The 13,360-nt window shown below is 41.1% G+C and overlaps 1 protein-coding gene across 1 annotated transcript; it reads right to left on the bottom strand.

The window, feature by feature from the left end:
- Positions 1-1,156: 1,156 nt before the first annotated feature.
- NR0B1 (nuclear receptor subfamily 0 group B member 1) lies at positions 1,157-6,638 on the bottom strand. Its single transcript, XM_069463819.1, has 2 exons — positions 5,450-6,638; positions 1,157-1,778 (listed from the first exon to the last, which is right to left on the bottom strand). The coding sequence occupies exons 1-2, from the start codon at positions 6,609-6,611 to the stop codon at positions 1,534-1,536; spliced, it is 1,407 nt and encodes a 468-aa protein (XP_069319920.1). The 5' UTR covers positions 6,612-6,638; the 3' UTR covers positions 1,157-1,533.
- Between the last annotated feature and the right edge of the window lie 6,722 nt (positions 6,639-13,360).

The following is a 13,360-nucleotide window of genomic DNA, read 5'->3' as shown; positions in this document are numbered from 1 at the left end:
TATCACACACATGTTGCTGAGTCTTTATCTCAGGGGGAAGAGTACACCATGTGTGAATCCTCACAGGAGGAAGGAGCATAAGTAGGCCTGCACACAAATTCCTCCAGACACCACCTATGTCTTTTCCCTTATGATCTGGCCATATAGCCTTACTACATCACTGTAAGAAATCTTAGCCCTGAACACAGCTATGTACTGAGTCCCATGAGACCTAGTAAATCTCTGATCTGGGAGTGCCCCAACCCAGTCACCAGTGGAAATTTCAAATATTTTCTTATCACTTTATAGATGTTGCAAATATTTTGAAATTTCAGTTACATTGATCACTGCTTTGAAATTAAGGTAAATATTAGACCTGCCTTGAGATAGTTTCTTATTTAATGTGTTAATAAGGAAATATATTATAGCACATATATTTCAAATATTTTTCAATATTGCACTTTGACATAATTCACTTACTTTGTAATCTTAAGTATTTTATTTGCTACATTACTCTGAGAGCCTGACTCTGAGATGTTCATAGGATTCACCAAACTGCCAAAGGGGTCTGCACAAAAGAAAGTTTAAGGCTCTCTGCAATGGGGTATTACCTTGGACTAGATATCCTAATTACTAACAGGCAATTTATTACCCATAAAAGAATAGACATATGGTGCACTAAATTTCATCTGGGGGCAAGGAAAACCTAGTTCTTTGGATTATAATTAAAGGTGTAGCAGCTTGCTTTATGATTTCATGCCATGCTTGTTCAATGTGACAGTTACAAAGACAATATATCTAAAAGATGAGGTATAATTAGGGGTTTCTAATGATGTTGAGCTTTCTGGAACTATAATCCCTCCTTATAGAATGTAAGTTTCTTGTGGAATTTTAAATCCATAACTGTGTACAGAAAAATCTCAAAATAAAACTCTGAAAATCTATTTCACTTTCAGGTACTTTTATGATCACAGATTGCATCTTGGCTCCAATTGGGTACAAAGACAGTCCTCCATACAGCTGGCAGAAGTGGGAATGAAAATAGAGCAAAGTCATCTTCCACTGACACCAGCATGTCATAACAGTAAATGTCATGATGTTACTTACAAAGATAGTTTTTGCTTATGATAGCTAGGTTTTAATAATTTTTGAAGTCTTACTTAAACCCTGATGAAATTTTTAAAAATCAAGTTAATGGTTAACACCTTTAAATTTGTTATAACTTAATATTACAAACTTAATTTGAGCAGGTTCCACGGAGAGTGTCCCTAAACTTGTGAAAGTAGCTTATTAGTATAGTACCCTGCTCTTTCCTTAAAGATGTACAGAGGTATGTTACTTTTTGGCAAATGTTTTCCTTCACAATGAAACAGTATGGGACAGAAGATTTTTTTTAATTGTATGGAACTAAGGTATATTTCTTTAATTGAATACAAAAATACTGTGCATGTAAAAATAATAAGAAAGTTTATTTTACAATATTTTATACTATTTATTCTACCCACAGCCCTTTATTCTTCCTTCAGGGTGAACTGCACTCTGGCTCACATGCCTTCATAACTTCGCACAGAGCATTTCCAGCATCATATCATCCATACTGACTGTGCCAATGATGGGCCTGAAGAACAGTTCAGCAATGACATTGGCATTGATGAACCTCAGCAGGAAAAGGGCACTATTCAGTTCAGCGAATCTGGCCTGGTACCTCCTGTGCGTCATCCTGACGTGTTCATTGAGTATCTGCTGAGTTCCCCACTGAAGTCCCTGAATGTACTTCACACACTGCAGGCCTGGCAGGTCTGGAAGGAGAAAAATCTCTTTGTTATAAACAGCTCACCACAGAGTTCTTTGCTACCTTTTAAAATATATCCATTTCTGTCTCTTCACAATTAAACAAGAGCTCAAGCTTCCAGGTTAAAAGGGCTTTTCTAGAGCAAGGATAAAATACCAAACCAGTTCTAAGTTTTCAGAAGCAACACATTTAAGAATAAAATGTCATGTAATTATTTTAGTCAATATTCACTATGTTTATATACACATTTAAAAACACTGGCCATGAATCAACAAATGTACACTTAATTTGACAATATAATAAAGTTTAATGAATCATCGCTCCAGTTCACTTTCTATGCAAATATGAAGAAATTGACACTATTCCAAGAAGTAAGCTTTTTACCTTTTACCTACGGAAAGCAGGGCTATTGGAAACAAGAAGTTTTGCCAGATGACAAATACTTTACCATTCTTCTTCAAATTTCCCACCATTACACAGATTATCCAGCCAATGGTGGACACAAAACAGCCACAAAACAATGATACACAGGTTTCACTTTACTTATTTGCCTGCAAGTCAGTATTAGTCTAGATTCCCATAATAATTTGAAAGCTATTTCTGGCCACTTAGCTCATTGTCCCATGATTTCTGTATTGGGGAAGGTTAAGAAGGGGAGAGAGGGAGTGGGGGGGAGAAAGAAAGAGAGAGAGAGGGCATGCACACACGCATGGACAATTTTAATAAGTGCCTCAAAAAAGGCTCTTTTAAAATGTATCAAAGTAAGAAGTTTTTGAAAGCATTCTCTTACAGCCATTAAAAGGTTAAAAGGTAAACATGAAAACATCATAGATTTCAACATGGCTCAAAAGTAACTTTTCTAATAGAAAATGGACAACCTTTTGAAGTACAGTGTGATACCTAAGTATAAGTGAATGAAATAATACAGGAAAGGTTAAGTTCACGTAAGTTTTATGAAGAAGTTGGTAAGAGGAAGCTCCTATTACAAGTCCTTGGGTCTTCCGTGATAGCAATATTGTTGCTAAGTTCTTTAATTTGCATTCAAGTAATTAGCAGTTCAACATTTGGTTTAAAGGATGTTAATGATGCAATGAAGTCATTTCTTTCCCTTTTTCTACAAAATTCAACAGAAAAAATATTTTAAAAGCACCATGCTGATCATCACAGGGCAGTAGAACCACTGTTCTTTAAAAAAAATAATGGCAATGGGCATGAGTCACTCCTTATAGGCAAATATCAAATCTGATAAATAAAATAACACAATAAAGCAACATTACTAATCCATATTCCAATTCTGAATACGCCAGTCCACACATTAACATCCCTTATTCCCTTATGACCTGCAGTCAATATCCAGGCTTGAGACCCAAATTTGTTGTGTTTGAGTTCCACTGATGAAAGTAGGAAGAATCTTGTGTGAAACTCCAGCAGAAATATGAAGCTTCTATAGGTCTCGTGGCTTGTGAACTACACATTACTTTTCTCTGCTTTCACACCACTCCCCTGCCCCCCAAAATGGCTTTTTTCGCAAAAAAGGACTTGCCTTCAAAATAAAATCAGAAAAGAAAAAAGGCAAATGGACTCCACAGTTTTATGTTTCTCCTTATCTTCATATTTAAACCCATATATATATATATATATACACACACACATGTATATACATACATACATATATATGTGTGTATATATATGTATACAAAAGGATAAACAGCAAAGACTGTCTCTCAAATGTAGGTACATTTCCGTTTGTGTTTCAAGCACACTCGGCCAGTTAAACTCATACTGAGAGAGGATTAGGAAAGAAAGAATAAGAATAAGGGGTATGTGGCCGGGCGCGGTGGCTCACGCCTGTAATCCTAGCACTCTGGGAGGCCGAGGCGGGCGGATCGCTCAAGGTCAGGAGTTCGAGACCAGCCTGAGCAAGAGCGAGACCCCGTCTCTACTAAAAATAGAAAGAAATTATCTGGCCAACTAAAATATATATAGAAAAAATTAGCCAGGCATAGTGGCGCATGCCTGTAGTCCCAGCTACTCGGGAGGCTGAGGCAGGAGGATCGCTTAAGCTCAGGAGTTTGAGGTTGCTGTGAGCTAGGCTGACGCCACGGCACTCACTCTAGCCCGGGCAACAAAGTGAGACTCTGTCTCAAAAAAAAAAAAAAAAAAAAAAAAGGGGTATGTGTGTGACAAAAGCATACAAAACAGGAGCAAGTAAAAGAGAAAACCTATTGGAATATAAACTTCTGGAAGCAGAGCCCCTCTCACCATTATACCCCAGCAGAACAATCATAGTAGATGGTTAATAACATTGGCTCAAGGATTAAGAACATTGTTTTCCAAATGATCTTAAGAATTACTTGGGACACTTATTATGAAGGCAGATTTGCAGATGTTGGGCCAGAGCTATACTGAATCAGAATCTTTAGGGGAGGAGCCTGGAAAGACTTTTATTCCCCACACCCCCACCACACACACAAGTGCTGCTTATGCAGAAGCAAGTTTGGAAAACCATGGTATAAACAAAAAGGTAAGCTACAATAGTCACTGGGGTGAAGTGAGGTCTCTAGGTCATGAAATGTGAGGTCCAAATGAATTATTATCCCACCAAATGCTGATTTCTGTGCCCCACAAAAAATGCTAGGCAGGGGGCAGGGACATAACCAGAGACTCCTTGCACCAGAGAAAAAGGATGTACAAAAACTATCCCAACTCAAGTTGCCTGGAAACTTCCTTCCCATTAGTGACCATTTTGGAAGGACGCTGGTTGAAAATAATTCTAGCAGTAGGATATATACCAGAGACAAGGTACGGGGCTTTCCAGGATGATATTCTCCTATGATTTGGGGCAGTGTGTCCCCCACCCAACAGACAACCTGAAAGTGTAGTGCGGTGGACATCACATTGGCCCAGAAGACAAGGTTCCCAGGTGCCACAACACACCAGCCAATTATTTTGGAGTAAGGTCACTTGAGAGACATCTACCCATTCTGTAAAATGGGGTGGGGAAAGTTCTAAAATACAGTGCGCCTGCTCTCAGCTCCGACTGTCTCTTTTCCTGCCTTTTTGCCCACCTGATTATTCAGAGACTTGGAGGATGAAATAGCCCAGATGCTTAGGATCATATAAATGACCATTCAGAAGTAGACTTGTGAAACACTAAGTCCAGTGTCCTGTCTGGGAGTGTTCCCAGGGAATAGTCTCTCTATGAAGTCTTAAAAAATGTTTCCTTTCTTGCCAGCCTTAATAGATTTCCTCTAACAGAAAAGGTTCTAGTAAACTTCAGAACGAGGTTTCAAAAAAAAAAAAAAATGTTGCACAATTTGCAGTGAACAAAAACTTAAAAAAAAACCCAAAAGCTATGCTACTGGATTTAAAAGAAAACTAAAGAAGGAATAGCCATGTCCCATGGAGCCACAAACTTTTCTGTAGTGGTAGAAATATGTAGAGAGCCAAGCACAAACCTCAACAAACAACCCCCTCCTCTCTGGCATCAGCCCACCCAGAAGAAGCGGTTCCTGAAGCCTCCCATCCCAACTCTGCTGAGTTAGTCGCGATTCTTCACCTATTCCCCCGACACTCTCCTGACTACTGAAAACTCCTTAGTGCCTGCGCCCCGGGGTAGGCACTACCCAAAGCTTTTCTGAGCTGGGAAAAGCCTGCACCCAAGGCCAGCACTCTTACCCGGGTTAAAGAGCACGGTCCCCTTGAGGTAGGCGTACTCCTTGGTACTGATGTTCAGACTCCAGCACTTGGCAAGGAAGCCCTTGATGGCTTGGACCTCGGCGGCAGAGGGCAACCGCCTGGTCTCCGGCGGGGATGCCAAATGTGGCTGCAGTGTGGCCAGGGACCGTGGCTCGTCGTTCGCCGTCTCCCGCCGCCTGGTGGTGAGGATCCTCTGCAGCATGCTGGGCTCCGTGGTTTCCACGGTCTCGAAGTGCAAGCGGTCCTGGGCCAGCTCGAGCATGAGCAGGGGCGCCCAGCAGCTCCGCACCAGCACCAGCTGCTGGTCCAAGGGCAGCACCTGGAAGCAGGGCAAGTACTTGACGAAGCGCAGCGTCTTCAGCAGGCCGGCCGAGGCTGCCTCGCAGACCACCTGTGGACTCTTGAGAGCTACCGGCCGCTGGGCACCGCACGAGGTGTCCCACCAGGGGGCCCCCGGCTGCACTTCTGGAGCCGCGTGAGTTTGATTTGCTCTGGTGGACATGCTGTAGAGGATGCTTCCCTGCCGCGGGTGGTCTTCACCGCAAAAGCGGCAGCGGTACAGGAGCGCCGTGGCCCGCCCGCCCAGTAGCCCCTCTCTACCACGCAGCCTCTGCGCACAGTAGGAGCGTTCCCACCACGTGCCCGCCGGCCGTGCCTCGGGCGCTTCTGGAGCCACGTGCGCTTGCTTTGCGCTCGTGAGCAAGCTGTAGAGGATGCTCCCCTGCCGTGGGTGGTCTTCACCACAAAAGCAGCAGCGGTACGTGAGCGCCACGGCACGCCCGCCCGGTAGCCCCTCTCTGCCTACCAAGGGCTCATCGCCGCACGAGCAGCCCCAGCACGGAGCCCCCGACCGCACCTCCGGAGCCGTGTACATTTGCTTTGCGCTCGTAAGCATGTTGTAGAGGATGCTGCCCTGCCGCGGGTGTTCTTCACCGCAAAAGCAACAGCGGTACAGGAGCGTCATAGCCCTCCCGCTAAACGGCCCCTCTCTGCCCACCAAGGGCTCAGCGCCGCAGGAGCAGCCCCAGCATGGAGCCCCTCGCCGCGCTTCGGGCGCCTCAGGAGCCGCGCGCGTTTGCTTCGCGCTCATAAGCATGTTATAGAGGATGCTGCCCTGCCACTGGTGGTCCTCGCCTGCCATGGCCCACGGCGCCCGCAGCCCGGCTCTGCCAGTGGCCGCCGCCTGGGACCTATTTATACCTAGCGCGCACGCAGGCGCATCGGCCGCCTCCGTCTGGGCAAGGGCGCGGAGGGGGGCGCGGCGCGGCGCTCCAGTGTGTTCGACCATGACCCTGGGTGGTTCAGTGGGGCAGATGCTTCTTAAAAGCTGGAAATGGGAGAGGAACGCCCGCGTGGGAGCTCCTGGACACTTCCCTCCTTCCTCTCACTACCCTTTCCCCTGTCTCTGGAAGACCGGAGCAGAGTACTTGGACCAAGGTTGAGAAACTGTTTCTCCTCTTTGCACTGAACCCTAATTCATTCTCTTTACTGGGAGGGTGGGAGTGCCTAAAAGGGGAAAAATCTATTTCTATGCTACCTTTATAAACTTTCACTAAATGATAATTTATAATTCACACTTTATGTGACTCATATTTTGTATATGAATGGGGAGGTCTTGTTTTCAAGACCTTGAAAAATATGAACCATAGACCAATAGTACCGGCATCATATGGGAACTGGGTAGAAATGTGCAATCTCAGTCTCAATCCAGAACTTCTAACTCTGAATCTGCATTTTAACAAGTCTCCAGAGAATTTGCATGCAACTTAATGTTTGGAAAGCATTGGTCTGAGTATACTGTCACACGCATTCAGTTTAATTCCATCAACATTTATAAGCACCCACTGTGTCCTAGATGCTGTGTTAGAGAGCTGGGGGTGGGGGTGCGACCAGGATGTAAAAGTGGCTAAAACTTGGGAATATAGAAATCACGAGGGACTAACAGACTGTTACAGTGAGAACTTTCGATCCTCATAGCGGTATTACATTGGTAAGTTTGTAATTAGCATTTCTTCTCCCACACTTCTTCCTAAGCAAATAATGAAAAATGCAAGCGTCAGAAAGCCTGGATCCTTTGGTCTTCACTTGCCACACAGTCTCCTCCTTCAAGTTCCACACAGGCACTGCGATCAGTGGATCTCCCCACACCACCACCTGCCCTTTGTGTAACTAGCTGGTTGTTTGTTTCATCAACCAGCCCGGTGACCTCAAAATCACCACTCTTTGATCCTCAAATTTCTCGTCTCTACAATGAGAGGTTTATGGTAGTGATTTGTTGGCTCCAGGACTAAAAATGTGGAGCAGAGAAGAGAATTGATATATATCCCTTTCCCCTTTCTTTTTCTCTTTCTTTCTTTCTTTCTTTTTTTTTTTTCTTTCTTCTTATTTTATTTTCTTACATTCTCTGGGACCTGGAATTCTGAGCATAAGAGGAAAACCTAGGCAACCCCCACTTCGCTTTCGACCTGAAATTTTATTCTGCTTGTAGACCTTATAGTACAGTGGTTAAATCTCTGGCACTGGCACCAGATTGCCTCAATTTTAATCCTGGCCCTGCCACTTTGCAGCTTCATAACCTTGGACAATGTATTAGTTTCCTATTCCTGCTGCAAAAAAAAAATATTACAAATGTAGTGGCTTTAGGCAGTACAAACACTGCAAATTTATTATGTTATACTTTTGGAGGCCAAAAGTCTGAAATCAGTTTCATTGTGCTAAAATCAAGGTGCCATTCCTTCTGGAAGCTCTAGGGGAAAATCTATTCTCTTACCTTTTCTAGCTTCTAGAAGCTGCCTATATTTCTTGGCTTCTGGCCACATCACTCTGACCTCTGCTTCCATCTCCTTCTCTCTTTTAAAGATCTTTTTGATTATATTTGGCCTACGCAGATAATCCAGGGTAACATCCCCGTCTCAAAATCCTTAACTTCATCACATCTTCAAAGGCCCTGTTATTCTGTAAGATAACTGCACAGGTTCTAAGGATTAGGATTTGAACATCTTTTTTTGAGAGAAAGGGGCATTATTTAGCCTATCACAGGAAAGTTACTTAAGCTATCTGTACCTCAGTTTCTTCATAAGTAAAATATGCACAATAGTCTCTGTGAGGTAATCTTCATACCTGAGTTAATTTGTGTAAAGTGTTTAGAAGAATGTTTGGTACATGGTAACCATTGGATGGATCCCCACTATTTTCCTTTTTTTAGGATAATGTGGGATAATTTCAGCATTAGGAGGAGATACTGTACTACCACCACCATAATTCTATCTCTTCTAGGGCAGCTCACCTAACCCACCAACCAGAAACTGTTATCCCACTTTTTCTGCATGTCCACATTTCTTGGTCCAGACTGGATGGGTCACTTGGTTCACATAATATTATACACTGACAATGTTATCTCATTGTCCATTTCATTATTTGCCATTCCCAATATTCAAGCTACTATTTGGGGTATTGTTATTGCTGCTTCAGTAATTTTCCTGCTTAATGAACCCACCAATCAGCCTAGCTGAAAAGCCTAACCTACCTCAATCTGCACCTTCAGAGCTAGTCACAATTTTATTTTCTTTTCAACACCTTATATGATTTATTTAGCTAGTTATTTGACACTTGTTGATTGTCTCCCCCACACACACTAGTATAAAAGTCCCTTGAGGGCAAGGAATCTGTCACTATGTATCCCAGCAATTAGAACAATGTCTGACACATAGTAGGCCCTCAAAAAATATATATGTTGGCCACCTATCCCTTTAGAGAGAAAGGAGAAGGCTATAGATCCTACTCTTAACACAGAGGCTAAGCATTCCCACACAGCTATTAATATCACTGCACTGACCCTGGAGGGAAGAGACATTAGCAGGCCTTGTGAGACTAAGACTTTTCTGAAGGCCTGTTTTGATACTTATAGTGCTACAAATACTGTGGTAAAGTAACAAGAGAACTGGATTAACAGTCAAGAGACCTGGCCTTGAATTTGGGCTCTCCTACTCTAAAGATACAACATTGAACAAGTAATTTAAATTCAGCCTTCTCATTTGTGAAATAGGGACAAAATTCTGTAAGCCAATATTAATATGTACACTCTTTCCTAGGTCTTTAAAAGGGTTATTTTATTTTTATCTCAATGTGGTCATTTACAGAGATGTTTGCTGACTTCTCCACTACATTGAAACATAAATAAAGTAACTTAAATTTACACTCATTTACTTCCTAATGATTTAACATTGAGCAAAGCATTTAACATTACATTAGCCTTTTCATCTATGAAATAAAAAAGAAACAGTGCTATAAACTTGTTCATATATATATCTCCCTTGGTCCTATATCCTTCAAGCATTTTTCTAAATATTGTTCATCTCATCAACTGTATTTTTAAAAATCTTAGAAACTTAAACCCATTTTCTGTGACACCTCACACATATTTAATGCCTCTGACTTTGAATTTCAGGCACTGTCTGAAATTGAAACTTAAGTGCAGTGCCGAGAACCATGAATTTCTAATATATTGGTTATAGTTCTTGTTCTTTCCCAGGAGCTGAGTCTTCTCATTTTCTTACTTGGGTTTTCCTTGAAGTTGCCATCTTCTTTTCGCAACTCTGAAGGACTTTCTAGGTTCTTTGGATTCACTGTTTCGAAGGCGAGATTGCCTGCTTGTCCTTCACAAGTATTCATTTTTGGAAATGTCAGGAGAAAACTGACTTCATATTTCCACTTTCCATTTTTTTCTCTGAACAAATAACTCCTGAGAAACAAAATCATCCACACATACCAGTACAGATGTTTGCACAAAGTAATACCAGCCTGCTGGTTGCTACAGGATTAGTGAAGACATAACCTTCTAAGGCAGGCACAGCCTTTTTCAGTTGATTTGTTCTGTGTCTTCACACCACTGTGACAGCTAGACCAATGGACACTTATCACCTGTACCTGTCATGTGCTGAGTTTGTCCACAAATGCAATTTGGATATTTACACTGACTCATTGTGAGATGACCTTGGCCAGTTGGACACCTGCTCTGCAGAATCCATTATCTGTTCCAACTCAGGGTGGGAGTGAGGCTGCTCTGCCTGCCTAAATGCAACCTTCAACATCAAAGTAATGCAGTTTTTACTAAATGATATAGGAATGAAGTACAGGTGAGGATGAAGCTGGGCAAAATTGTAAAACTGACCTTTGCACAGCAAGCTGCTCTTGACCTGGGAAGGCATGACGATCTGAAACATGATATGAATTTTCAGCCTGGGCTTAAAAAAGCTGAAATGCCTTAGAATTCAGTTCCTTCAGTAAACAGGTGACAGGGAGTAACAACAGTACTTTCCTTATTTTTCAAAGGAAATATCAGTTAAACACTCTTGTAGATGAATAGTAGCTGATAAAATCCAAGATATAGCCTCCCTGCTTTCCAAGACCCAGAATGTTAAAACTATATTTATGGAAGAATTGATAGGCTTTAGCTGCTGATTCATGAAACCCCTAAAGAAGATCAGATCATCATTATTTATTTCCTTCAGATGAGCTACAATGAAGGTTATCAGCTGCCTTACGGGTCACATAGTTGCTGATCTGGAATTATGGCTCATACTCACTGTAATCCTGAAATGCTCTAAAATCACTTTTCCAAATCTGTCAACAGCTTCTTTCAAGGAAAAACATTTTTCAGATCAATTTATTTTACTGAATCTAACAATTTTGAATCCACCTCAATACCAGATGTTGATCAAATTATCTAATTAATAAATTCAAATGATTGGGAGGTTTAAAAATTATTGCCCCATTTATTTGACTGGTCAGTTTGAAAATTATTGCTCTCTTGGTCCACATAGCTTGTCCCCCAATGGTGGTGGTAATTTTAGTTACAGATGTCCCCTGTATTGGGTCTGGAACAGTTGTAAGATCTCCCTCCTAGGAAATTGCTTTCTTTTCCCCTCCAACTTTTCTTAGCAGCTTATTCTTCACAATCACTGTATCTAGAGTCCCTTGTACATTGCCTAGCATATTGAAGGCACTTAACAAACACCTGCAGAATGAAACAGTGAGTAAAATATTTCTTCCACATTTGTGTTTCTTTTAACTTCACTAGGTTGCCCAATCTTCACTTCTTTCCACTGATGGTGTGGGTTTTAACACTTTTGCCAGCCCTGGTGGAAAGACTTCAGGTCCCTTCTGCCAAATGCCAGCTACTTGTCTTAACCAGTCTGACTTCTAGTTTAGCAATCTTTAAAATGACAGTAAGCACATTTCCCATGTTCACTTCACAAAGGTGTTGAATGTATGAAATTAAGTTATATATTTTTTTTAAAAAGCATTAACACTACTTCACAAATGTGAGTTATTAGAGCTAGATTGCAATTTCTTTTTTTATCAATATATAATATTTGTACATATTTACAGGGTACATGTGATATTTTGTTACAAGCATAGAATGTGTAATGATCAAATCAGGGTATTTGGGGTATCCATCACCTTAAGTATTTATCATTTCTATGTGTTAGGTACATTTCAAGTCCTCTCTTCTAGCTATTTTGAAATATACAATATCTTGTTGTTAACTGTAGTCATCCTACTCTGCTATCAAACATTAGAACTTGTTCCTTCTATCTAACTGTATGTTTATACCTATTAACTAACCTCTCTTCATCCCTACCACCACACACACACCCTTCCTAGCCTCTGGTGTCTATCATTCTACTCTCTACTTCCTTCCATGAGATCGCAATTTCTTTAAGTCAAGTCAGCAGCATCAGACTTTGTGAAGTGATATATTCCCCAATCAAATCAAATTGGTGCATGTGAAATTCTCTATACATATACATGCCAAATACATTTGAAATAAGGTATCACTACAGTCAATAATAAGTCATTCAGATCTGGATTTAAATGCATTTAACATTAGCAACATAAACCCAATTTCTTTCTCTGGGCCCACAGTGACAAACATATGAACAACAAAAAAAAAGAATCTTGTGAATAGATGTAAGTGAATTTCTTTGCAGCAAAGCAAAATGCTGATGATGAAGATCATCAGAACCTTTATTTCCAAACTCATGTGTTTTCCGGCTGAGTTAATGAAAAGTAGCTGCCTTAGTTCTCTGAAGCAGAGCATGAGACAAGGACTGTGTACATTTCCTTGAGAAATCGTCCCAGGAAGTAGTGTTGAGGGTACAGGAAAAGTGAAACTGGGAAGGTAGAAAAGCTGATATTATGGTTCATTACTATGGTCACTGACTTGGGTGGGGCAAAGGGCAATATATGTAACCTAAACATTTGTACCCCCATAATATGCTGAAATAAAAAGAAAAAAAAAGAAACGACACAAACAAGAAATGAAGCTTTTCATAACAATTCTATTAAAATTCACCAAAACTAGGAGCAACATAAAATAATAAATAAAATATGGTTTGGCATTTCTCTTGTATCTAGAACCATGTGTGAGAAGTTATTGATAGCCTTTAATTCTGCAGATGAACTTTAATCTCATAATAAATACCTCCTTTTCAGACAGAAAAGGTCATTCCAAATGGGTTTACCTTATTTGGCATCTGTTAAAAGTTCATTTAACATTATTAATTATTATTATGCATTGATTTCCCAGGTATCGTTTGAAAATTCTTTGATCAAGAGTCACTGCATCATAGCCTTTCACATATTAAGGTCAACGCGTCGAGGAGGGACCAGGAGGGTGGGCGGGGGGAATGCCCTAGTAAAAGGGTAAATTGTATAATGCCTGTTTCTCTATGTGAAAATCTCAGCTGTATTTTATTAAGGTAAAGCACATTTGGCTTTTCATTAGCAGTCACTTATTTATAATGTAAAAGGGATGGCCAAATAAACGATACATACTTATGCAAAATTCCAACTGTAATCCTGGGAGCAAGGTGGGAGAAGAGAAAT

Source organism: Eulemur rufifrons, chromosome 30 (assembly GCF_041146395.1).
Source record: "Eulemur rufifrons isolate Redbay chromosome 30, OSU_ERuf_1, whole genome shotgun sequence".
Classification (NCBI taxonomy): Eukaryota; Metazoa; Chordata; class Mammalia; order Primates; family Lemuridae; genus Eulemur; species Eulemur rufifrons.
The sequence above is the reverse complement of the archived record's forward strand: the minus strand, read 5'-3'. Positions and strand labels throughout refer to the sequence as shown.

What these genes read in the sequence shown, in the direction of transcription:
- NR0B1 (XM_069463819.1), bottom strand. Translation starts at nt 6,611, where the DNA reads ATGGCAGGCGAGGACCACCAGTGGCAGGGCAGCATCCTCTATAACATG. An exon ending in GACCGTGCTCTTTAACCCGG is followed by an intron (nt 1,779 to 5,449) that starts GTAAGAGTGCTG and finishes TTCTCCTTCCAG; the next exon opens with ACCTGCCAGGCCTGCAGTGT.